The sequence below is a fragment of the Carassius carassius genome, chromosome 7, assembly GCF_963082965.1.
Source record: "Carassius carassius chromosome 7, fCarCar2.1, whole genome shotgun sequence".
In the NCBI taxonomy this organism is placed as follows: Eukaryota; Metazoa; Chordata; class Actinopteri; order Cypriniformes; family Cyprinidae; genus Carassius; species Carassius carassius.
The window spans coordinates 40,380,381-40,407,937 of record NC_081761.1 but is presented as its reverse complement, the minus strand read 5'-3'; the positions used below and the strand labels follow the sequence as shown (position 1 = coordinate 40,407,937).

The 27,557-nt window shown below is 38.4% G+C and overlaps 1 protein-coding gene across 1 annotated transcript in view; it reads left to right on the top strand.

Moving 5' to 3' along the window:
• The window catches only part of LOC132144233 (integrin alpha-L-like), a 65,987-nt gene extending 43,293 nt beyond the window's left edge, over positions 1 to 22,694 (top strand). Inside the window, exons 5-20 of the mRNA XM_059555017.1 lie at positions 986 to 1,100; positions 1,202 to 1,332; positions 1,482 to 1,609; positions 3,154 to 3,304; positions 3,412 to 3,547; positions 3,654 to 3,727; positions 8,154 to 8,283; positions 8,358 to 8,500; positions 17,881 to 18,027; positions 19,177 to 19,368; positions 21,289 to 21,419; positions 21,514 to 21,662; positions 21,735 to 21,901; positions 21,976 to 22,098; positions 22,223 to 22,336; positions 22,438 to 22,694. Of these exons, the coding sequence (XP_059411000.1) occupies positions 986 to 1,100; positions 1,202 to 1,332; positions 1,482 to 1,609; positions 3,154 to 3,304; positions 3,412 to 3,547; positions 3,654 to 3,727; positions 8,154 to 8,283; positions 8,358 to 8,500; positions 17,881 to 18,027; positions 19,177 to 19,368; positions 21,289 to 21,419; positions 21,514 to 21,662; positions 21,735 to 21,901; positions 21,976 to 22,098; positions 22,223 to 22,336; positions 22,438 to 22,506 (2,100 nt within the window). The 3' untranslated portion in view covers positions 22,507 to 22,694. The remainder of the gene's footprint in view (positions 1 to 985; positions 1,101 to 1,201; positions 1,333 to 1,481; positions 1,610 to 3,153; positions 3,305 to 3,411; positions 3,548 to 3,653; positions 3,728 to 8,153; positions 8,284 to 8,357; positions 8,501 to 17,880; positions 18,028 to 19,176; positions 19,369 to 21,288; positions 21,420 to 21,513; positions 21,663 to 21,734; positions 21,902 to 21,975; positions 22,099 to 22,222; positions 22,337 to 22,437) is intronic.
• The last annotated feature ends 4,863 nt before the right edge of the window (positions 22,695 to 27,557 follow it).

Sequence of the window (27,557 nt, the reverse complement as noted above, 5' to 3'; positions counted from 1 at the left end):
AGTAAAAGTGTACTAATAATTTCATAAATAGTCTGATGTAGCTTGATGCTAACATTAGCTCTAATGCTACTAATAGCAGGTGCATTTCTTCTTCATAATACATTTCTCTCACAATAGAGCTTTGTGGCTTGGTAAAAATTGATATACCAGAACAAAAGCTAATAAAGGTGGAATAAAAACATTAGAATAATGATAAAAGAATAATGCGGATAATGTGTCATACCTGGGTGTGAAAATACTCGTTTGGTGAGAACAATAGAACCATGAATCGAGGATTTTTCAAAGACAAAAACACATAGAAAACACACAGCAGAGCTTTACATGAGAGTTTACAGAAGTTGACAAGGACCATAAATCAATCAGATGAGCCTTCTCTAAAAATACACATAACATGGCCAAATTGTTTAATAAAATTCACAGTTTTACAGATTAGATTATGTAATCATTTATATGAAGCATTGGTAGACTTGTGGCTTTAGCTACACTATATCTCTAAACTCATATCCTACATCAACAATTTTTTTAATAGATTTAAAAGATGTTTTTAATATTTTAGTTTTTATGTTTGAGTTTATAATGTATATCTCTATTATCATAACAGTATGAGTAATTCTGATTCCTGAACAGTAAACTTTGTAGTGTCAGCTTTGTGAAATTTTTTTGATTATGTATCTAGTCAGACAGAATCATGAGCAGAAACCTTTTTATTTTGGGTATGTCATTATGGGGGGTGACTGGTAAGGGGTTAAGCGTAGGATTGGGTTAAAGGATAGAAAATAATGCTTGGTTAGTATAAATGTAATAGAAGTCAATGGAAAGTCACCACAATTAACAAAAACAAACATATTTGAGAGTGTGTGTGTGTGATTGTATGTTTGTGTGGTGAGTGTTATATTTTTGAACAGTTTATAGAGACTCAAATTAGTCTAAGTATGTTGAGCTGATTTTGTAATCTTCTGAAGCTGCTAATGTGTCTCTTTCTCAGAGCTGCAGTCCGTATGTTCCTCATGAGTGTGATGGAAACTCGTATCTGAACGGTGTTTGCTATCAGTTCAACAGCAGCTTACAGACCGTCTCTAACTTCACCGCCGCTTACCAAGGTCTGATGAGTCTAAATTAAAGATTAAATAGATGATATTATGTTATACTTGTTATATTTGAAGTAACAGCAGAGTTTGTGTATGTTGTGGTGTTTCTGCAGAATGCACCAAGAGTGGAGTCAATCTGGTGTTTCTCTTTGATGGATCCAGCAGTATGAAACAACACGAGTTTGAAATGAACAAAAAATTAATTAAAGATGTTATGAAAAATCTTTCAAACTCACCAATAAAGGTAAAACAATCCATCAGCTAATAAAGTGGAATATCATCAAAAATCTGATCACTAACCAGCAGAATCAACACGTGAATGTTATTATTATAAACGTGTAATGAGGTGTGAACACGACGTCTAATGATGATAATGTTGTTGTTTGTTGTCAGTTTGCAGGAGATGTACGAACTGTGTTTGACTTCAACGATTATCAGAACGGCTCTGCTGAAGAGAAACTCATGAAAGAGAAACACATGAAATCTCTCACATGCACATATAAAGCAATCAACTACGTTCTGTGAGTGAAACCTTCATATGATTATGAGCATTCACTGAATTACACTTTGATAGTTTTGACTCTTGAGTCTTAAGATGATAATTAATCATGGTTCATGTTGTAGTTTCTGGACTGTTAAACACTGTTGCTGAAGTTGACTTTTGTCATTCTTTAAATTAGAAGTAAAAAAAACCTTCTTGACACTGAGGCTGAAATCTGTACAGCAAAATCTCCAGTGTTAATTTAACACTCTGAGTGTGGACTCATATAAACACTGAAGCAGTGTTAAAAGTAACACTGAAGCAGATTTGAAGTTAATGAGATAATTAAGCAGTTAATTGAGTTATGATTGACCATTATTGAAGACACCTGATGTTAACAAGCAGAATCACCAAACAAGAAAATCACAATTTTTGTGTCACCATTATAGTGGTCAGTGTTTGCTTTAGTTGGTATCTTGACCCTTCAGTTATTTACTTTAGACTGTGTGGGGCTGTGGTAACAGAATTATAACATACAGACCAGAGCAAAGGCAATCATGTGTGCTATTGACTGTGGTTTGAACTAATTGTCATGGAGTGACCTGAATGCGTGAGTTCAGGTTTCTTTAATGTATACATAAATTAAATGAAAAAAAGTAAGCAATCCTGTTTTTTTGGCATATTATGACATGTTTTTAAAAGTTAGTTCTAGATTAAAAAATAAAAACATCATAAGTTTAGACACACAGACATCAAGAATCAGCGTGAGCATCACAACAATGGTGACCATCAAAAAAGCATGTTGTAGCCAATAAAAACTCATCCATGGCTCCCATCATGCATTGTGGCATGAATAAATTATGATCTCAACTGTCTTTTTAACTTTTTATTCTAACTATATTTCATTTTTGCTGTTTTTATGTGAATTTTTAGTAGCTAGTTTTGGGATTTTCAGAGTAGATCGGTTTATCTGAAAATGCTGTTTGTCACCGTAGTTGAGATTCATATGCTGATTCATGTTATCTTTGTGTGCCTAAAATCAAAAATTTCAATAAAAAAAATAAAAGATCAGAATCACTTGCAAAAGGTGCCTACAAAACAGCCAGTATAGAGAATATACAAACTCTTTCATAGTGAAATCAAAGCGGTTACAATCAATAATGGAAGTTTTATTTAGAGAAAAGAGTTTAAATGAGTTCAGCAACTCAGGTCAAACAACGATTACATTAAAACATAATCATCACCACCCGATGACTTTTGCTCTTGACTTGCCAAACACATTTTAAAAGTGAAAAGTCACAAGCCAAGATCCCAACTAAAGCAAACACTGACCACTATAATGGTGACACACAAATTGTGATTTTCTTGTTTGGTGAGTCTGCTTGTTAACATCAGGTGTCTTCAATAATGCTCAATCATAACTCAGTTAATTTCTTAATTATCTCATTAATTTCAACTCTGCTTCAGTGTTACTTTTAACACTGCTTCAGTGTTTATATGAGTCCACACTCAGAGTGTTAAATTAACACTGGGGATTTTGCTGTGTGTTCATATGTCAGGATTTATGATTTATTATGTCATCAGAGAGAATCTGCTGAATAGCGTGTCATTTGGAGCCAATCCCAACGCTCAGAAAGTTCTGGTGATGATCACAGATGGAGACCCCAGTGATAACGATGATTATAATGTGCTAAACAGATATGATGATCAGAATATCCTCCGTTACGTCATCGGGGTGTGTTTCTCTAAAGCTCAAGCATGTCATTTATTACACGTTCAGAGAGTTTGGTGATTTTGTGTCAGTAGTCACACAGAAATGACACACTACACACTGTTTTTCAGGTGGGAAAAGTTGATTTAACTGGACTCACTCAGCTGGCATCAGAACCAAAACAGAACAACACCTTCTACATTAAAGACTACAGAAGACTTAAAGGACTTCTTGACAACCTGCAAAAAAATATCTACAATATTAAAGGTAAAATGTAGATGTAAAGAAAATGGACCCTAAATAGAGGTTTTAAATAGAAGTAGCAGATGAAGAACCCACAGATGATTGTAAGAGTTTTCATTCTGTGTTTCAGGGTTAAAGGATGCTCAAGGCAGAGACAGACAGAAAGAGTTATCACAGAGTGGATTCAGTGTCGTCTACCAGGAGGTGAGAGATATCCCAGATAGCAACATTGTGTCGGCCCAGATCCGGCCCACATCTGGCACCCATGGAAAGATGATCTGGCCCGCATGTAGCGTGGAATGATGGCACTTGGGCAGACCGCTCCTGTTTGCCAGAACTGAGCCACAAGCAGGCCATAGCAATGCCATATGTCAGCCAAGAGTAAAGAAATTAACCAGAACTGGACCTTATCTGAGCCACAAAATCTGTGTATATTAAATATGAAGTAATTTCAGCCTTAATAAGCCTGTTATCAAGCAGAATCACTGAAGGAAAGAAGAGAACAGAAAAACAGAAGAGCAGAAACACAAGAACTACAACTGACTTCAGCCACAACCTTAGATGAAATCAACTGAAGATAAAAGAAGACATGAAATCTCTCAAGATCTCAGCATAGGAGGATTAAACAACTCCACAAACAGCTTTACCAGCTTCTCTTATTACTAACCAGATTGACTTTATTTATGTTAGACATCTACAAAAGTTTTTTTTATTGAGAATTAACAGAGGTTTAACTCTAATGTGTTTCACCATAACAGTGATTAGTGTTTCCATTAGTTGTGCTCTTAATTGGGCTCTTATTATATAGTTTGTCTTTTTTGGCCACTGTGACAGTGTGTTTGTTAAACACATTTGAAGCTTCAAAGAAAGCTAGAGTGACATGATATCAAGTGTCGGTTGTTATCTGTTGATGGTTTTTTAATCATCATGAAGTACACTGGTTCATTGATGTTTTTTTTTAATCAAACAATTATGTTGTTCCAGTAATACATTCATATTACAAACCCTGTGTTTCTGCCGCATGAGATCCAGCAGTATTATAACAATCAGTTAAGATCTTTTAACAAACAAGAGCTCAAAAATGCTGACACACACAGATATAAACAATCAACACATGAATCTCAATAATGGCTACAATCAAAAATATTTAGATAAACTGATCAATTCAGAACTTCACTGAAAAGCTACTGTCACAACAAAAACAACAGCAAAATATAAGCAAATATTTAGAATTAAAAAAAATAATAGGACAATTCAGCTGCATAATTTATTCATGTTGCAATGCATGCTGGGAGTTTTGTACTATGCTAATACCCAGCATGCATTGCAGCAAGGTACATTTGATTGTCACCATTGTTGAGATTCATGTGCTGATTGTTGATGTCTGTGTGTGGCATCATATATTGAATTCTTTAGAATCGTTTGTGATGTGAATATATTAATGAAACAATTGTTAGATTAAAAAAAAATTAGCAAATCAGCCTGTTTCATGAGGATTATAAAATCATCAACAGATAACCGCCATCACCTGACCTCAATTCTCTTTAGCTTTCTTTGATGCCGCAAATGCGTTTAACAAACACACCATCACAGCAGCCAAAAAAGACTAAAGATAAAATAAGAGTTAAGAGTGCAACTAATGGAAACACTAATCACTGTTATGGTGACACAAATTAGAGTTAAACCTTTCTTAATTCTCAATAAAACTTTTGTAGATGTCCAACAGAAATAAAGTCAGTCTGGTTAGTAATAAGTGAAGCTGTTGATGCAGTTTGTGGAGTTGTTTAATCCTCCTCTGGTGAGATCTCCAGAAATTTAATGTCTTCTTTTATCTTCAATTGATTTCATCTAAGGTTGTGGCTGAAGTCAGTTGTAGTTCTTGTGTTTCTGCTTATCTCTTTCTCTGTTCTTTTCTTTACTTCAGTGATTCTGCTTGTTAACAGGCTTATTAAGGCTGAAATTCATATTTAATATATAAACAGATTTTGTTGCTCAGATAAGGTCCAGTTCTGGTTAATTTCTTTACTCTTGGCTGACATGTGGCATTGCTATGGCCTGCTTGTGGCTCAAATCTGGCAAACAGGAGCGGTCCGCCCAAGTGCCATCATTCCACGCTGCATGTGGGCCAGATCATCTTTCCACGGGTGCCAGATGTGGGCCGGATCTGGGCCGACACAATGTTGCTATGTGGGATATGGATGTTTATAAAGTATATTCCAAACCTGTTGTTTTAATATTTTAATATTTTAATGCAGCAGCAAGATTAATTTTTAATGAGCCGAAAAGAATACACGTCACACCTCTGTTTATCAATTTGCACTGGCTTCCAATAGCTGCTCGCATAAAATTCAAGGCATTGATGTTTGCCTACAAAACTACCACTGGCTCTGCACCCATTTACCTAAATTTGTTACTTCAGACTTATGTGCCCTCCAGAAGCTTGCGTTCTGCAAGTGAACGTCGCTTGATTGTGCCATCCCAAAAAAGCACAAAGTCACTTTTAGGGACTTTTAAATTAAATGTTCCCTCCTGGTGGAATGACCTCCCCAACTCAATCCGAGCAGCTGAGTCCTTAGCCATCTTCAAGAATCGGCTTAAAACACATCTCTTCCATCTTTATTTGACCCTCGAACTTTAACACTCACTATTCTCATTCTATTCTTAAAAGAAAAAATCTAACTACCTTTCTAATCTTTTTGTATTATATTTCCTTTTCATTTAATATTAAATTATAAAAAAGACCTCTAACACTAGCTTGCTCTATTCTTTTTCTATTCTGTTTTTTTATTATATTATATTATTTAAAAGCCCTTGCTATGTGCACTGTCCTCGTTTGTCGCTTTAGATAAAAGCATCTGCTAAAGGACTAAATGTAAATTTAATATTCAGAATTCCTATGCAGCTCTTTTCTGTTCAGTGAAAGTACTCCTCAGTTACCAGGGGCCAAGCTCCAAAATAGGACATAAATGTTCCTGCAATATATCTTCTGAAGTCATATGATGCTTTGTGTAAGAAGCAGACTGAAATAGGAGTCTTTACTCACTAAAATATTTCCCCTCCCCTCTGTAGCAAGCGGCCCAGTGTTGTTGTGACTATGCCACCCTGAAATACCAGGGAAAATAACCCAAATAAGGACAAGCAAATGTGTTCCACATGAAGAGCAAGAGGCGTGAATCTCCATACAAACAACATAAAGCTGAAAAGAATTGGTCAACATTAAATTTTCACATCCATAGCTGGCACATACCAATATCATAGGTCAAAAAAACAAACAAACACTAAGCAATCAGAATCACACCCACAAAATTCACTTCAAATAGGAACACAGCAATAGTGACACGCAAACAAAATGGCCACCCCAAGTGCAATAATGTCCATGGTGCTGTCATAACCCAGCCTGCTTCCGGAAGCACTCTGCTCCTACAAGCAAAAGAAACATCACATTACAAAAAGCAAAAAGAAGTCACATTTTTAGAAAGAGCCCACAAGGCGAAAGAAAACTATTCCAATCACTCAAAACAAAAAACAAACAAACATCAAGCCCACTAAGATGCTAGATGTGGACATAATTAAACTCCAAAAGCAGCAGCCCGGCTAAACCAAGACAGAATAGGAAACAAGCGGTGTTACTGCTCCCACTCAACCTATTCCAAAACACACAATTACAACTGCAATAAAACATGCAACGTTATTTAGCTGTTAGAGCATGTACATAGAGCGTACATACCCGCTAATAATACGATGGTGAAATGCTCATGACAACAGAACATTAAACTAAATCCAAATTTCCCCTCAGCTTCCCATACATCATTAACTTAACTGAGAGCAAACAGCACACCGCAGATAGTATTTCACAGCAGCCTAAGACCACACTAAAGTAAAGATCACACAAATCACTAAATAATACTCCAACCAGACAGCTAAACTAAGCAACTACAAACACCTACCTCAGTAGTCCAAAACCATGACACACTCCAAGAGGCAGAACCTACCGACTTATATACAAATGGCAGCTCATTGGTCACATAATTAATGATGGTGACATTTTAACAACATCACTACACCTCCATTACTCACATCTCAAAATATTGCCATCTGTCAAAAGAGAACATAGTAAGTGGCAAAGCTCCCTGTTTTTAGTAGTGCATTGTGGGAACTCTAGCAATTCGCAGTAGACTGTTCACTGGATCTGTTTTGACACTGGGAGAGTCCTGGAAATGTCAGACTGCTCAGTCAGTGCTCTAGGGAGCTGACTGAGATGCACTCAAGATTTGTGCTCAACGCAATTTCTTGTACTTATATACTTATAATATGGTAATCAATGTAATGTGACTGCTTGATATTTAATCGGGGTCCTGAACTAAAGCCAGTCAAGAGAAACTGATTAGTTTATTTGCTGCTAAGTATCACAACTATAAGCATCTTTCAAAGATTAGATGCCACTAACTTTGCTAGCGTTATGAGATCCAGTGACTATTTCTCACTGTAGCTGCGGCTGTCCTGTGAGAACAGATGGACAGATATAAACCTGCGCACACGGACACAGCCAATCAGATCAGATGAGTTGTTTTCTCTGCTCTCAGTTATTGTGTGTTATATGTCAGTGCTGAGACTGCAGTGTTTGTTTCAGGACTCTGTGATCGTGGGTTCGGTCGGATTGAATGACTGGTGTGGAGCTCTGTATGAAGTGACAGGATCAGGATCTGAATTCAGACAGACAGAGATCATTGATCCAGCTGTAAATAAAGACTCGTACATGGGTATGTTGGAGTTTTTGTTTGTTCTTGTGTGATGTGAAGAGTATGTGTGTTTTAATTATGCTGATGGTGTTCAGGTTACTCTACTGTGCTGGGAATGAGACGCGGCGTCTCTCTTTTGTTCTCTGGAGCACCGCGGGCTGAACACAGGGGTCTGGTTACCCTCTTCACCAAGAATGAAAGCACATGGACAGTGATGAGCAACTTCAACGGAGAACAAGTCAGTGAAAACCCTCAGACACAATATTATCTCTCTCCAACGGTGAGATCAGCAAAACATACAGTCCACTGAGAAGCAACCACTCAGAAATACCCTTGCAAATACTAGGAACAGCCTAACAACCACTTATCAAGTTCAAGTTCATTCATCTGTATAGCACATTTACAACAAACACCAAGCTAACTATAGTGCTTTACATAAGAGCAAGATTATATAACATACAAAGAAAACAAACCAGACAAAAAGATGATTAAAACGTGATTACACCATGATTAAAAATGACAGTATAGCTTTCATCAATAAACTATGGAAAACAAACAACAAGGTTTTTAACAAGAACAGGGAAGGGGCCTTTCTAATCACTAACAGGTGGGAAATTCCAAAGACGTGGTCCTGGCACCACAAATGCACACTCCCCTCTACACTTGAACCTAAAGTGAGGGACTACTAACAAAGCCTGATCGCAGAATCTTAAGCTTTTAGAGTGTTTAGCTAAATGAGTTCAGAGAGGTAGACAGGAGCTTGTTTATGCTAGGTTATATACAAAAAGGATAATGTTAAAGTCTATTCTCAACCAGTGGAGATGTCTGAGAATTGGAGTAATGTGTTCATGTTTACAACACTTTAGAAGAAGTCTGATAAACATTCATTTTTCAAAAGCAATTTTTGAAGGGCACACTTAATCCAGGTAAAATTGTTCTTAGGATATGTAAGGATAGGTAAGGATATGGTAAGGATATGTATACACAGAGGAAAGCCGTAAGTGCAGCAGGAGACCGTGCCAAATTAAACAATGTCAAGCTGTTGTGGTTGCAACGTGACAGCACTAGAGTACGTTGTAGAAATTACTATCCGTCAAAGTGTTTTACGAAGTCCGCAGTTTTTTCCTTTGGATTGGGCTTTTTTTCCACTGCTGCCACAGGCTATTTTTCATGGCCTCACAGCAGGTTGAAGCAACCCCAATATGTGTATTTTGGCCCCGAAACGCGAGGGACCCCTCGAAACACGGTTTGTTTGGGCTCACACCATACAAACCACTTGGTTTTTAAAAACCACAACATGGTTTTTAATAATATTTTTAGGGGGAACAACCCACAGATGGGGGCTCCTGTAACTCAAGTGCGCAAACAAAAAAATAAAAAAAAGGCAGCGATGTCTGAGTACTCAGTTTAACTCAGAGGGACTCAATGTTAATACATACTGTGAGCTAACTGTATATTAGAAGTTCAATAACAAATATACTCAGTTTTAAACAAAATTAAAGAAACTGAAATCACATTTTCCCCTACATTTCTTCAGTTTTTTCACAACTTTGCATGTCTCTCTTCTCCTCCGTCTCTCTCTCTGATGACCCTCTTCATTTGGGAGGCGGGTTTAAGCTATTAAGTATTCAGTCATTAAACATAATACAAGCTTGATTATGGAGTATGTGCTTATGTAATTACAGATTGCATTTTATTTATTTTTCAGTTGCTATTTTTGTGTTGCTATTTTTAATTCTTATAATAATTTAAAAAAAATGTTTATTTTTTTACTGTAAATGATAAATTATTTAAAATGTAAGTTATAAATATGAATAACACTGTCACTGTAACATTAGAGGAGTCGTAAGGACAAAGTGGGAATACAAGTGCAAGCTTTAATTCAGAGAGTGTAGTAGAAACAGGCAGGGTCAACACATCAGCAAACATTAACAGCAGAGACAAGGCAAAATAGTAATCCAGATAAACAGGTGAAGGTCAGGGCAGGCAGCAAAGTATCAAAAACAAGGAAATAGTCCAAGATCAAAACACAATAACACGGAAACCAGGAAACATGGAAGGCAAGACAACGGGAGGATAAGCATTCAGTCACCAGCAAAGTCAGAGAGTGTGTGTGCTACTTTTAAAGTCCTTCTAATGTGAGACAGCTGTGAACTGATGATGAGATCTGATGAAAGACAGGGGATTGCAATTGATCATGTGTCCAGGCAGAGGATTATGGGAAATGGAGTCCAGGGCAACTTTGGTGCCTCAGACCACATCACTGTCATGTCGCCAAACCAACTTTTTACAATACAAATCATTACAAAGCAACGTTACAGAAAATTAAGTTTCTACAATATTTAGTAATAGCTTATAAGTGGTGACTGTCAGTTTGTGCGCGTATGACAGGATTTTTAAGAAAAATGAATACAAGACGTAGTCAACCAGACGATGAACATTATTAACAGCAATTATTATATAATGCAGTCACACTTGTAACAATATTTGTTAGTTCTGTTTGTTGATTCAGGGTTAGCATCATCCGAGGTCCTCTGAGGGTCAGTGTCATTTCTTCTCAGGTGTTCTGGATCCAGACTGGAGCTTGTGTAAATCCTAGTTAGGCAAAACAGAGAAACAAATAGAGGCATAATTAGCATAGCTGCTGTTCCAACAATGTAAATTTAATTATTTTAACCAAAGATAAAGAGTAAGAATGTGCATTTGATCAGATGCAACTTCAGTCAAAATTTATGAGATGCAGTATTCGAATGCTTGGAGAAAGAGATGTGTTTTTAATTTGGATTTAAACAGAGAGAGTGTGTCTGAACCCCGAACATTATCAGGAAGGCTATTCCAGAGTTTGGGAGCCAAATGTGAAAAAGCTCTACCTCCTTTAGTGGACTTTGCTATCCTAGGAACTACCAAAAGTCCAGCGTTTTGTGACCTTAGGGAGCGTGATGGGTTGTAGCGTGGTAGAAGGCTAGTTAGGTATGCAGGAGCTAAACCATTTAGGGCCTTATAGGTAAGTAATGGTAATTTGTAAATGATACGGAACTTAATAGGTAGCCAGTGCAGAGACTGGAAAATTGGGGTAATATGGTCATATTTTCTTGACCTGGTAAGGACTCTAGCCGCTGCATTTTGGACTACCTGTAGCTTGTTTATTGAAGAAGCAGGACAACCACCTACAAGTGCGTTACATTAGTCCAGTCTAGAGGTCATAAATGCATGAACTAGCTTTTCTGCATCAGAAACAGGTAACATATTTCGTAGCTTGGCAATGTTTCTAAGATAGAATAATGCAGTTTTTGTAACGTGAAATATGGTTTTCAAAAGACAAGCTGTCTAATATAACACCCAGATTTTTTTACTGTAGAGGAAGTAACAGTACATCCGTCTAGTTGCAAGCTGTAGTCTACTAGATTCTGTGTATTGTTTTTTTTAGTACAATTATTAATATCTCTGTTTTATCTGAATTTAATAGGAGAAAACTATTGGTCATCCAATCTTTTACATTTTTAACACACTTATCTTAGATAAATTATAAGTTTCATCTGGTCTCGTTGATATATATTGTTGAGTATTATCAGCATAACAGTGGAAACTAATCCCATATTTTCTAATAATATTACCAAGGGGCAACATGTATATTGAAAATAGAAGGGGACCCAGGACGGATCATTGTGGCACTCCACATTTTACTGGTGATAAATGAGATGACTCCTTATTTAAATAAACAAAATGGTAGCGTCCGGACAGGTAGGATCTAAACTATCTTAGAGCCTGCCCTTGAATACATGTATATTTTTGCAATCGATCTATGAGTATGTTATGATCTATGGTGTCGAACGCAGCACTAAATTCAAGTAAAACTAGCAATGAGATGCAGCCTTGATCTGATGCAAGAAGCAGGTCATTTGTAATTTTACCAAGTGCAGTTTCTGTGCTATGGTGGGGCCTGAAACCTGACTGAAGGAGCTCAATTGAGCAAACACAACTTTTTCAAAATTTTAGACATAAAAGGAAGATTTGAAATAGGTCTATAATTTGCCAGTTCACTAGGATCTAGTTGTGGTTTCTTAATAAGAGGCCTAATAACCGCAAGCTTAAATGGTTTTGGAATGTGACCTAAATATAACGACGAGTTAATAATATTGAGAAGCGGTTCTTCGGCTACAGATCACAACACTTTCAGTAATTTAGTGGGTACAGGATCTAATAAACATGTTGTTGGTTTAGATGCAGTGATAAGTTTATTTAGCTCTTCCTGTCCTATAGTTGTAAAAGACTGCAGTTTATCTTTGTGTGCGATGGATGAAACTGAAGTATTAGACACTACATCTACAATCTAGAATCTACATTCGCTATTGTATTTCTAATGTTATCTATTTTAGCAGTGAAGAAATTCATATTCATAGTGTGACTGCATCAATTCAAGTCATTACTATTAAACGCTGATGGAATATTTGAATCAGGTGGCGTCTGGTTATTTGTTAATTTAGCCACTGTGCTAAATAAAAACCTTGGAAGTTTGTCCGGAAGGGTCATCAGAGGCTCTTCAAGACTGTTTTGACACCACTGACTGGAATATGTTTAAGCAGGCTGCAACACACAATAAAACCACAGACTTCCAAGAGTACTCCAAAACTGTCACTGCTTACTTCACCAAGTGTATTGATGATATAACCATCACAAAGGTCATCACTGTCCGGGCCAACCAGGAGGCGTGGATGACAAGGGAGGTCTACAGTTGCTCCCCGGGCGCTGGATCTATAGCTGCCCACTACTCTGGGTGTGTGTTCACGGTCTGTTCACTTATCACTGCTGTGTGTGTGCACTTGGATGGGTTAAATGCAGAGCACCAATTCCGAGTATGGGTAACCATACTTGGCAAATGTCACGACTTTCACTTTGACTTTTCAGAGTCCTGAAGACACAGAATGCTGCTGGAGCTGGAGATGAGGTGGGCCTGAGGACAGCTATGGCCAACCTATCCCACGGCATCAGAGAGGCTAAAAGACAGTACTCCAAGAGGATATCCCATCAATTCAGTGACAGCAGAGATACTCGAAGCATGTAGCAAGAGATAAAGACCATTACGGACTACTAGCCCGCACCGGGGACCTGTGACAGGACCATCTCCCTGCTGAACCAGACAGTGTGAGGAGGTCCCTCAGCAGGATCAACACATGCAAAGCTCCTGGTCCTGACAACATTTCTGGGCGTGTACTGAGAGAGAGATGGTTCATTGAAACTCACTGATGTCTTCACAGATATTTTCAACATCTCGCTTAGTCAGGCTGTCGTCCCCAAATGCTTCAAAGCTACCACCATCATTCGAGTTCCAAAGAAGCCGTCTCCATCCTGCCTCAATGACTACCATCCAGTTGCACTTGTACTCCCATCCTCATGAAGTGCTTTGAACGGCTAGTCATGCACCACATCAAGTCTGCCCTCCCCCCCTCCCTGGACCCCTTCCAGTTTGCATATCGGTCCAACCGGTTGACCGATGATGCCATCTCCACTGCCGTCCACTCAGCACTCACACATATATAGAAAAAAGACTCATACGTCAGAATACTGTTCATAGACTTCAGTTCAGCATTCAACACAATCATCCCTAAACAGCTCATTCACAAACTGGTCCAGCTGGGGCTCAACACTTCACTGTGCCACTGGCTGTTGGACTTTCTGACTGGAAGACCTCAGGCAGTACGGGACCTCAGGCAGTACAGTTCTTCAGTCTGCTGCCACTGTGGAGTCTCCAGGCCAGGACTAGCAGACTGAAGGACAGCTTCATTCATCAGGCTGTCAGGAAGCTGAACTCCCCCCCCCCTCTTTTGCCCCAGGCACCACTGAACTCTGAACCCCTCCCCCTCTCAGCTACAACATCACCAGGCCCTTCCACTCCCCCTCCAGCTAACAAACTCTGACCTGTAACAAACACTTTGTGCAGCATTGGTCTGCTCACTACCTCATTCAAGTACCTCTTAAGTCAGTTTAAATAAATAACTGCTCTCTGTGCTTTTTGTCATTTTAAATCAGTCTGAATAAGCTCTTGTGCACTACAGGCCTATTATGCATCAAACTTAGATTGATGTAAAGACATAAAGCACTGCCATCAAGTTAGCACTTTTAAACATTCGCTCACTAAAAAATAAATCATTTCTAATCAATGACTTTATAACCACAAACAATCTGGATTTTATGTTTCTAAATGAAACATGGCTTGAAGACAGCTGCAGTGCAACAATCCTAAATAAAGCAGCCCCTCCTAACTTCACCTACATGAGTGTCTGCAGGACTGTTAGGAGAGGTGGGGGTGTAGCTGCTCTATTTAAAGATGTCTATCAATGCAAGCAAGTGTGTTTTGGTCAGTACCTGTCTTTTCAATATCTAGGGATTGTGCTGAAAGGTGCCCCACGCATTCTGTTTATTATTATTTACAGGCCTCCAAAATACTCTCCAGCCTTTGTTGAAGAGGTCACAGAAATGTTATCAATAATTTCTTCAGAGTTTGACTGTTTTGCAATTGCAGGGGATTTTAATAGTCACATAGATAATGCAGAAAACAAAACTACAAAAGAAATGATAACGGTTCTAAACACTTTTGACCTGACTCAGCATGTGCATGGACCCACACACAAAGGTGGACACACTTTGGATCTAATCATCAGTAGGGGTCTAAACATTTCATCCATTGTTACTAAGGACATAGCACTATCTGAACAATTCTGTATTTTCTTTGATATGTTGATCTCTGCTACAACTGAATCTAGATCTGTCTCTTCCAGAAGGAGATGCATAAACGAGAACACAAGTGTACTATTTATGGAGGCTATATCTTTAACACCAAGCATTTCTGCAGACTCTGTTGATATTCTCCTTGATTCCTTCAACTCAAAAGTTAAGAATGTTATTGATGAAATTGCTCCAATAATAGTCAGTAAGAAAACAAACATTCAGAAATCAGTTTGGAGAAGATCAACAGCAGTTCAGACTATGAAAAGACAATGCAGAAAAGCCGAGCGGATGTGGAGGAAGACGAAACTTGAAATTCACTATAGCATCTATAAAGACAGCCTTCATGCTTTTAATGTGAAACTAGCCACAGCTAGACATAATTTCTTCTCAAACCTTATAAACAGTAACTTAAATAACACTCGTACTCTTTTTGCCACTGTTGAGAGACTGACAAACCCCCCAAGTCAGATTCACAGTGAAATGCTATCAGATAGCAAATGCAATGAGTTTGCTTCCTTCTTTTCTGAGAAGATCATCAATATCAGGAAGGCGATTAGCACATCCTCAAGTAATGCAGAGGTCAGACAGATTCGGCCACAATATCAAAAAGATACTATGTCTATTTTTGAAACAATTGATAGCAAAATTCTGGAAGACATAGTGCAGCAACTAAAATCGTCAACCTGTTGTCTTGACACACTTCCCACATCTTTTTTCAAAAGTGTGCTTAACTGCTTAGAAGCAGATCTTTTAGAAGTGGTGAACACCTCACTTCTTTCTCGGACATTTCCAAACGCCCTAAAAACTGCAGTTGTTAAGCCCCTCCTGAAAAAGAGCATTCTTGATAACACCATTTTGAGCAATTATAGACCAATATCTAATCTTCCTTTTATAGGAATATTATACCTGGACAATTTTCAATCTGGTTTCCGACCGCATCACAGCACAGAGACAGCACTCATTAAGATAATAAATGATATTCGCTTAAATTGTGACTCTGTCAAAATATCGGTGCTGGTATTGCTAGATCTCAGTGCTGCGTTTGACACTGTCGATAATAACATACTACTAGAGAGACTGGAAAACTGGGTCGGGCTTTCTGGGATGGTACTCAAATGGTTCAGGTCAAACTTAGAAGGGAGAGGCTATTATGTGTGTCTAGGAGAGCATGAGTCTAAGTGGACGTCCATGACATGTGGAGTCCCACAAGGGTCAATTCTTGCACCGCTCTTGTTTAGCCTGTATATGCTTCCACTAAGTCAAATAATGAGAAATAACCAAATTGCCTAGCACAGCTATGCTGATGATACCCATATTTACCTAGACTTATCTCCAAATGACTACAGCCCCATTGACTCCCTCTGCCAATGCATTGATGAAATTAATAGTTGGATGTGCCAGAACTTTCTTCAGTTAAATAAGGAAAAAACTGAAGTCATTGCATTTGGAAACAAAGATGAAGTGTTCAAGGTGAATGCATACCTTGACTCTAGGGGTCAAAAAACTAAAAATCAAGTCAGGAATCTTGGTGTGATTCTGGAGACAGACCTTAGTTTCAGTAGTCATGTCAAAGCAGCAACTAAATCAGCATACTATCATTTAAAAAACATTGCAAGAATTAGATGTTTTGTTTCCAGCCAAGACTTGGAGAAACTAGTTCATGCCTTTATCACCAGCAGGGTGGACTATTGTAATGGGCTCCTCACCGGCCTTCCCGAAAAGACCATTAGACAGCTGCAGCTCATCCAGAACACTGCTGCCAGGATTCTGACTAGAACCAGAAAATCTGAGCATATTACACCAGTCCTCAGGTCCTTACACTGGCTTCCAGTTACATTTAGGATTGATTTTAAAGTACTTTTACTCGTATATAAGTCACTAAATGACCTTGGACCGAAATATATTGCAGATATGCTCACTGAATATAAACCTAACAGAGCACTCAGATCACTAGGATCAAGTCAGTTAGAAATACCAAGGGTTTTGTATTTTTTCACACAAAACAAGGGAAGTCCGCCTTTAGTTACTATGCCGCCCGCAGTTGGAATCAGCTTCCAGAAGAGATCAGATGTGCTAAAACACTTAAATCTAGACTTAAAACCCATCGGTTTAACTGTGCATTTATTGAATGAGCACTGTGCAATGTCCGAACTGATTGCACTATATTTTCACTTTTTTTATGTAAAATCATTTTCTAACTGTTTTTAAATGTTTTAATCTTTTTAAAAGTTTTAAAATTGCTTGTTTTATTTTTGTTATTATTTTTCTTCATGATTATTTTACTTTCTTTTATGTAAAGCACTTTGAATTACCATTGTATACGAAATGTGCTATATAAATAAACTTGCCTTGCCTTGCCTTGCCTTACAGTCATTTTATAATAACTTTATCTGAAGTTTGTTTACTTCACTGGTTTGCACTCTATCTGCCATGAGCCTTGTGCTGCTTTATTTAACTGTATTTTTAGTTTTTAGTTTTTTAACATGCCTTGCATTATTTGTATAGTTGTATTTTATATTTAATCTTTATTTATCTGTATTTTTATACTCTACTGTTAGTGTTCTCTGTATGCACAAAGGGTATGAGAGTAACATAATTTCAATTCTCTGTATGTATGTGCTGAACATGTAGAAGAATTGACAATAAAGCAGACTTGCCCTGACTTGAAGAGCCTACAAAGCAGCTTTGCAGAAATTCTTGAAGTTAATGTATATTATTTCTTTACACATTTATGCCTTACATGCACATTTAGCAGATTAGAGAAACCCATATTGTCCAAGACTCCAGTGTGACCGCACCATTACTAAAACATGTTGTGTTGCTAATTCATCTGTGAACATCAGGTGATAAAGATACATTTTTATGTTGTTATGTGTTGATTTCTGGCATCAGATTGGCTCATATTTCGGAGCGTCTCTGAGTGTGTTGGATGTGGACTCTGATGGAGACTCAGATTTCCTGCTGGTCGGAGCTCCATTATTTTACTTGTCTCAGCCGAGGGCTGAAGGGAGGCTGTACGTCTACACTTTATCAGAACAGGTATGCACAGATTCATGATTCTCTGAGTGGCTGTTCAGTTTAGGGGGGGGGGGGGGGGATGAAACCCCTGACTATACACTGATAAAAAAAAAATGTAAAATTGACGGTAAAAAGCTGGCTGTAGCTGTTAGAATTTTAACACTGAAGATATGGTAGCAACATATTGGGTTTTATAGATTTAATTAAAATTTGCATTCAAATCGTATTTCATTACCTGAAATGTTATACCATACAATTGATATTATAATCTTAATAGGTTTTTACCTATAGCATTTTTACATTCTTTTGCCATTAAAATGACAGTGATACTGGTGTTTTTATCATCTGTTAGCTGGATAAATTTACAACAGCAATAAAGCCTGTAAATATAGTGCATATTTTATATTAAAAAAAGTTCCTAAATGGAGAAACTTTTACGTTTTTCTAGCACTTGTAATTTCTTAAAGCAGTATGCTAGCTTTTCCACAACGTTAACACCAACACACACAAATCACTCAAAAGTCCAAGAAACGATACAAGCCTCAATATTGAACTGCATACTTGAAACATGCATTGGAGCTTCTCAATCATAACACAGATTCAGTTATGATGATGTTCGCAGTACAAGTGAAGTGAAGTGAAGTGAAAGTGACATTCAGCCAAGTATGGTGACCCATACTTGGAATTTGTGCTCTGCATTTAACCCACCCAAAGTGCACACACACAGAGCAGTGAACACACACACACACACACACACACACACACACACCCGGAGCAGTGGGCAGCCATTTATGCTCTAGTGCCCAGGGAGCAGTTGGGGGTTCAGTGCCTTGCTCAAGGGCACCTAAGTCATGGTATTGCAGGTGGAGAGAGAACTGTACATGCACTCCCCCACCCACAATTCCTGCCGGCCCGAGGCTCGAACTCACAACCTTTCAATTGGGAGTCCGACTCTCTAACCATTAGGCCACGACTTCCCTTCAACACAAACACAACACAAACACATGTAACTAAGACTTTTGACCGGAAGGCTGCTAGTTGTCACCCCTGCATCACTTAATAGCGATTGTCTTTGTAATAGGTTCCCAGTGACATTACGTTACGTGAAATTTGTGCTGGTGCTGGTCATGTGCCAATAAATATTATGTTTTCTTAACTCTCTCTTTGTAGAGTTGTCAGAAGACTCTGAATGTGAGTGAATCAACCACTGGCAGATTTTCTGCATCTGTGGCTTCACTAAAGGACCTGAATGGAGACAGTCTGTCTGATGTGGCGGTCGGGGCGCCGCTGGAGAATGAAGGAGTGGTCTACATCTATCTGGGCCACAGGACACATGGCATAAACACTGAACACGCTCCTCAGGTGAGAGTTTGCTGTGCTTCCCTCAAACCAAAACTGTGCTCACATTTTAGCCAGAATATAGGGGCTTTTGGACCACAGAGTCCTAAGAGCTTCATTCAGGGAACTACCTTGCATTGTGTGTTTCCTAGAGAACCAGTTTCTCTCTCGGACTGTTTTCCTGGTTGCATTCGCAGTGGCAGCAGGAACTCTGAAGTGGCCAACAGCAACTTTATTTGCATTTAGAAATATCAGCAGCTGGTGCATGAAGGACGCCATTTCATGAGTTGTTTTTGTTGTGTGGTGTAGGTTTTGTGATAATGGAAATAAAACGTAAACACATAATTTACACTATTGAAAAAGCATGAAATTCTGACTGAATCTTCTATGACAACTTACAGTGTTACATATCATAGAGGCAGAGAAAATATGCTGTTATCGCAGTTTTCCATGTTCATGTAGTAAATTGTTTTCCTGCTTTTAAAAAATGGCAGGTAGCCAATGTTTCATGAGTTTGGCCAATCAGCGTACACTTAGACCCTACTCTGAAGTAGGAGTTAATTTAGTTTCCCCAAATTGAGTTTTTAGAACTAAAACCCAGAGGTGGGACTTTCAAGTCACAAGCAAGTCTTCAAGTCATATCCCAAGTCCCAAGTAAATGGTTAAAGATAATTAAGTGACTAATTAAATGATGATTGTGCACTAGTGATGAACACCTGCTGTTATTGAGAATTACAGAGGATCAGATAATGATGTTTTATTGGTTAAAATGATCGGTTACCATCATGGAGATCAGTGTTTGCTTTAGTTGAGCTCTTGACCCTTGAGTTAGATCTCTTTCTGTAGCATTTGCATGAGGTGCTGTAAAGCAGAGAGAAGATACTAACTGTCTGTATGTGAAAGGTTAGTAATCCGTGACCTGGTCTGATTACAATCAAGTTAACAATTGCTTTATTTGAGTTTTGCAAGATCAACCCAGTAAAACTACAGTTTTCAAAAATAATTACAGTGAGTGAATTTGAAATCTATTAAGTGCATATAAAATTTGAGCTCCATTACTCTGTAGACACACACAGACGTCAAGAACCAGCATATGACTCTTAACAGTGGTGAAAATCAACAAAATGTTGCATGCTGGGTAACAGCATAATAAAAACTTCCGTCATGCACTGCAGCATAAAAAATTGTCACCACTGTTGAGGATCGTGTGATAAGTGTGCATGTCTAAAACCTGAATTGGCAGTTTCCATTTTTGTCTTTCAACTTTTGAAGCATTGCAGTAGTGTATTTAGTTCAGTAAGAGTTATTAGCTGAGTGTTAGTCAACAATCCAAATATAAAGACTACTTCATGATGTTCAGTCATCATGAGTTATAAACAGAAAATCATCTGTTACTGCCAGGTTTGATTCAGCAATGCATACATGTTTGTTTTGAAAAAAAAATTGCAATTGTTTTGAATGAATTTGCTTTGAATCAGTAAAAGGGTCAATAGACTACCTAAAGCAAACCTTGACCACAATTATGGTGGCATAGTGTTTTGTTTTTTTTCAGTTGAAGACTGTGGCTAAATTCAGTTGTAGTTCTTGTGTTTCTCGTTACTTCAGTGATGCTGATTATTAACAACAGATGTTAATCACTAATGTACAATCATCATTTAATTAGTCACTTAATTATCTCATTAACTTTAACCCTTTGAGGACTTGGATATGACTTTAAGGACTTGCTTGTGACTTGAAAGTCCCACCTCTGCTAAAACCCGTTCCTGCGGTGTAAACACACCAAAAAGTGGGAACTTCCACCAATACTTTAAAATGTTCCTCCAATGTGAAAGTGCTATGTGAAAGTGCTTAAAGTTCCCAGATAAAAAGACACATCGAGATAAACCTGCACAATGATGAGCTGCTTTGACAGATCTGCGTGTGTGTGTGTGTGTGTGTGTACAGCGGATCCCAGCTCGGTCAGTTCTGCCCGGTCTGCAGCAGTTTGGAGTGTCTCTGTCTGGTCAGATGGACTTGAATGATGATAATCTGACAGATATCGTGATCGGAGCACAAGGAGGAATTGTCCTGCTCAAGTATGTCATGCTTTAGTCTGGAGAATAAAATTTATTAGGTGCAAAACTGCCATATTTATCACATTAATAACAAACAATCTGTCTCTGTTCTCAGGGCTCGGCCTATGATGTCTGTATCTGCAGAGCTCAGTTTCAGTCCAAACGAAATCAGTCTGAACTACTTTGAATGTCCAGGTGCAAACACATTTAGTGCATTTAATCTCACGTCATGTTTCACGGTGACCGAGAGAACAAGCAGCACAGGTAACATCACTGAAGTTTCAGAGAGTCTCTCTGTCACATGAAGAATATGTCTTACCCCCTCATTTCTCTCAGGATCTCTGGAGAAGAAGATGAATGTTTCTCTGAATCTGAATGTGGATGTGGTACGAGGAATGAGTCGAGGATTCTTTGATCAGAGCAATGTGTCGTCCAGGACTCTGCAGCAGTTTATCCTGCTGGATTCTGGGTCCTCCTGTTTTAACTTCTCCATCTTCATGCTGGTATGTCTGGTCTATCACAACTTCAGCCAGTCGCAGCAGATTCAGTCTGATGGTGAACGTTGTGTTTGTTTCAGCGCTGTGTTGCAGACACAGTATCTCCTCTGAAGATACGAATGAATTTCTCACAAACTGAGATGTTGTCTGGAAACTCTCTGGCTGTTCTTGACATTCACAGCAGGACGGAGGAGTATGTCGAGGTAAGCCAAACTTCACATGTCAGCTCTTGTTATATATAATGATGGGAGAAACAGAGATTTCATAGCTCTGAGTAATTTGAAACAATTGCTTGAAATGATGATGATTTAGAGCTGTTTCTCTCAGGTTGCAGTGAAGGTGAAGTTTGTCGCTCCACTCAGTGAGATCATGTTGATCGTCGGAAGTTCCATGGGGGGTGGGATCATCGTGTTCATTATCATATTGGTAGTGCTAGTCAAGGTAAGAACCAGTCAGCAGTTACTTCACACATGATGTCATCATTCATCTCTCACATTCTCAATGCAATCTGTATGTACTTTTGTGTATGTGTGTGTGTGTAGCATGGATTTTTTAAACGGATGCGCCCTCAAGACTTCTTCCAAGCGGATGAAAATGTGACCTTGGTATAGAAAACGTCGGCAGACAGAAAGAGAATGGAGGGATATAAAATGGAGTGAAAATATAATTTATTTATTACTTATAATCCTTATCTTCATCTGTATTTTATTTTAATTTCAAAAAAGTAACCTTTATAGTGCTAGGTGTGGCCGATATACTGGTACAGACATGTAATGTTAATAAAACAGCAAAGGTTTTGTGGCTTTAATAACAATGATTCTGTATTTAATTCATACAGTGAATAATGAACAGTGAAGCTCTGCCCTAGTTGTATGAAAGTGATATGACATTCAGCCGAGTATGGTGACCCATACTCAGAATTTGTGCTCTGCATTTAACCCATCCAAAGTGCACACACACAGCATTGAACACTGTGTCTGTTCCCCGAACTAGAAAATACAAAAAACGTCCAAACCAAGTTAAGATTAACAATTTAATTGAGTTTCAAAAAATAAAAAACAGAAGCAATATGGATAAACAAATGATAAAGCTTGGCTTATTGAATATCAGATCCCTTTCTACGAAAACACTTTTTGTAAATAATATGATCACTGATCATAATATAGATGTACTCTGTTTGACAGAAACCTGGCTAAAACCTGATGATTACATTATTTTAAATGAGTCCACCCCCCAAGATTACTGTTATAAACATGAGCCACGTCTAAAAGGTGGAGGTGTTGCTTCAATTTATAACAACGTTTTCAGGATTTCTCAGAGGGCAGGCTACAAGTATAATTCGTTTGAAGTAATGGTACTTCATATAACATTATCCAAAGAAACAAATGTTAATGATAAATCCCCTGTTATGTTTGTACTGGCTACTGTATACAGGCCACCAGGGCACCATACAGACTTTATTAAAGAGTTTGGTGATTTTACATCCGAGTTAGTTCTGGCTGCAGATAAAGTTTTAATAGTTGGTGATTTTAATATCCATGTTGATAATGAAAACGATGCATTGGGATCAGCATTTATAGACATTCTGAACTCTATTGGTGTTAGACAACACGTTTCAGGACCTACTCATTGTCGAAATCATACTCTAGATTTAATACTGTCACATGGAATTGATGTTGATGGTGTTGAAATTATTCAGCCAAGTGATGATATCTCAGATTATTATTTAGTTCTTTGCAAAATTCATGTAACAAGAAGTAGAATTTACAATTTTGGCTATAAGTATGGAAGAACCATCACTTCTAACACAAAAGACTGCTTTTTAAGTTATCTTCCTGATGTATCCAAATTCCTTAGCATATCCAAAACCTCAGAACAACTTGATGATGTAACAGAAACTATGGACTCTCTCTTTTCTAGCACTTTAAATAAAGTTGCTCCTTTACGCTTAAGGAAGGATAAGGAAAACAGTTTGACACCATGGTATAATGAGCATACTCGCACCCTAAAGAGAGCAGCCCGAAAAATGGAGCGCGGCTGGAGGAAAACAAAACTAGAGGTATTTCGTATTGCTTGGCGGGAAAGTAACATATCCTACAGAAAAGCATTAAAAACTGCTAGATCCGATTACTTTTCTTCTCTTTTAGAAGAAAACAAACATAACCCCAGGTATTTATTCAATACAGGGCTAAATTAACGAAAAATAAAGCCTCAACAAGTGTTGACATTTCCCAACACCACAGCAGTAATGACTTTATGAACTACTTTACTTCTAAAATCGATACTATTAGAGATAAAATTGCAACCATTCAGCCGTCAGCTACAGTATCACATCAGACAGTGCACTATAGACCCCCTGAGGAACAGTTCCACTCATTCTCTACCATAGGAGAGGAAGAATTGTATAAACTTGTTAAATCATCTAAACCAACAACATGTATGTTAGACCCTATACCATCTAAGCTCCTGAAAGAGGTGCTTCCAGAAGTCATAGATCCTCTTCTGACTATTATTAATTCCTCATTGTCATTAGGACATGTCCCCAAAACCTTCAAACTGGCTGTTATTAAGCCTCTCATCAAAAAACCACAACTTGACCCCAAAGAACTAGTTAATTATAGACCAATCTCGAATCTCCCTTTTCTGTCCAAGATACTAGAAAAGGTGGTATCCACACAATTATATTCCTTCTTAGAGAAAAATGGTATATGTGAGGATTTCCAGTCAGGATTTAGACTGTATCATAGTACTGAGACTGCTCTTCTTAAAGTTACAAATTATCTGCTCTTATCATCTGATCGTGGGTGTATCTCTCTATTAGTTTTATTGGATCTTAGTGCTGCGTTTGACACAATTGACCACAACATTCTTTTGCATAGACTTGAATACTTTGTTGGCATCAGTGGAAGTGCATTAGCATGGTTTAAATCGTACTTATATGACCGCCATCAGTTCGTAGCAGTGAATGAAGATGTATCCTATCGATCACAAGTGCAGTATGGAGTACCTCAAGGCTCAGTACTAGGGCCGCTACTCTTCACGCTTTATATGTTACCCTTGGGAGATATCATCAGGAAACATGGTGTTAGCTTTCACTGTTATGCTGATGATACTCAGCTCTATATTTCTTCGCAGCCCGGTGAAACACACCAATTTGAAAAACTAATGGATTGCATAGTCGATATAAAAAACTGGATGACGAGTAATTTCTTACTGCTAAATTCTGAAAAAACAGAGGTGTTAATTATAGGACCTAAAAACTCTGCTTGTAATAACCTAGAACACTGTCTAAGACTTGATGGTTGCTCTGTCAATTCTTCGTCATCAGTTAGGAACCTAGGTGTGCTATTTGATCGCAATCTTTCCTTAGAAAGCCACGTTTCTAGCATTTGTAAAACTGCATTTTTCCATCTCAAAAATATATCTAAATTACGGCCTATGCTCTCAATGTCAAATGCAGAAATATTAATCCATGCATTTATGACCTCAAGGTTAGATTATTGTAATGCTTTATTGGGTGGTTGTTCTGCACGCTTAGTAAACAAACTACAGCTAGTCCAAAATGCAGCAGCAAGAGTTCTTACTAGAACCAGGAAATATGACCATATTAGCCCCGTCCTGTCAACACTGCACTGGCTCCCTATCAAGCATCGCATAGATTTTAAAATATTGCTTATTACTTATAAAGCCCTGAATGGTTTAGCACCTCAGTATTTGAATGAGCTCCTTTTACATTATAATCCTCTACGTCTGCTATGTTTTCAAAACTCAGGCAATTTGATAATACCTAGAATATCAAAATCAACTGCAGGCGGCAGATCCTTTTCCTATTTGGCGCCCAAACTCTGGAATAACCTACCTAACATTGTTCGGGGGGCAGACACACTCTTGCAGTTTAAATCTAGATTAAAGACCCATCTCTTTAACCTGGCATTCACATAATATACTAATATGCTTTTATTATCCAAATCCGTTAAAGGATTTTTAGGCTGCATTAATTAGGTAAACCGGAACCGGAAACACTTCCCATAACAACCTATGTACTTGCTACATCATTAGAAGAATGGCATCTACGCTAATATTTGTCTGTTTCTCTCTTGTTCCGAGGTCACCGTGGCCACCAGATCCAGTCTGTGTCCAGATCAGAGGGTCACTGCAGTCACCCGGATCCAGTACGTATCCAGACCAGATGCTGGATCAGCACCTAGAAAGGACCTCTACATCCCTGAAAGACAGCGGAGACCAGGACAACTAGAGCCCCAGATACAGATCCCCTGTAAAGACCTTGTCTCAGAGGAGCACCAGGACAAGACCACAGGAAACAGATGATTCTTCTGCACAATCTGACTTTGCTGCAGCCTGGAATTGAAATACTGGTTTCGTCTGGTCAGAGGAGAACTGGCCCCCCAACTGAGCCTGGTTTCTCCCAAGGTTTTTTTCTCCATTCTGTCACCGATGGAGTTTCGGTTCCTTGCCGCTGTCGCCTCTGGCTTGCTTAGTTGGGGTCACTTCATCTACAGCGATATCGTTGACTTGATTGTAAATAAATGCACAGACACTATTTAACTGAACAGAGATGACATCACTGAATCCAATGATGAACTGCCTTTAACTATCATTTTTGCATTATTGACACTGTTTTCCTAATGAATGTTGTTCAGTTGCTTTGACGCAATGTATTTTGTTTAAAGCGCTATATAAATAAAGGTGACATTGACATTGACAACACACACACACACCGTGAGCAGTGGGCATCATTTATGCCTCAGTCGCGTTATTGCCAGCCCAAGTCTCGAACCCACAACCCTAGGGTTAGGAGTCAAACTCTCTAACCACTAGTCCACAACTTCATTAATAACTTCACCACATAATTAATTAATGAGTAAACAAATGATGTAATTGAATGAGATATTGCTGATTTTGTTTATTGTTGGACTTATTTTTTATGGCACTATCACAAGACATATTAAAAAAATTATAAAATGCTTTATATTTATCCAAGCTAATTACATATCCTCACTAAACATCTCAAGAGTACAATGACAAAACACATGGATGAAACACAACATCTTAAGTTAATCAACAGAAAATATGAAACACAAAATGTACCAATATAAATAAAATTGAAGATAGAAAAGCATTACGTATTTAATCCTAATGATGTTTTCTAGAGATCATTTACAGATGTGATTATAGTTAATTTCAGTCGCCTTCAGAATGATCTCGTTTAAGAGTACCAGGGATGTGGCAGTTGTGCAGGTGCTTGTGTTTGTCCTCACAGTTTCCCAGAGACTCGGTGCTCAGACAGTTGGGACAGTGGCGGGAGGCCTGGATGAGAGCGCGACTTCCGGCACGACGCTGCGACTTGGGTCGAGCAGAAACGCCTGTGCCGTCCTGCTGATCCTCAGAGGAGGATGATGAAGAGGCCTTCACCAGCGGTAGGAGCTCATGGAGCCGCCCTGTGCTGGCCCTGCCCCCAGTCCCGCCCCCAAAACACACACAAACGGATCAGTCAAGTGATTCCTGCTTTCTTTAATACCATTTTTCCTGCGGCTCTTTAGTCAATAGTTTCAGGTATAAGCTGTGCATGGCATAATGGCATGACGTCACCAAAAAACTGAATTGAATTCTGCTGAATTTATCTTATTTTGGACAGAGGAGC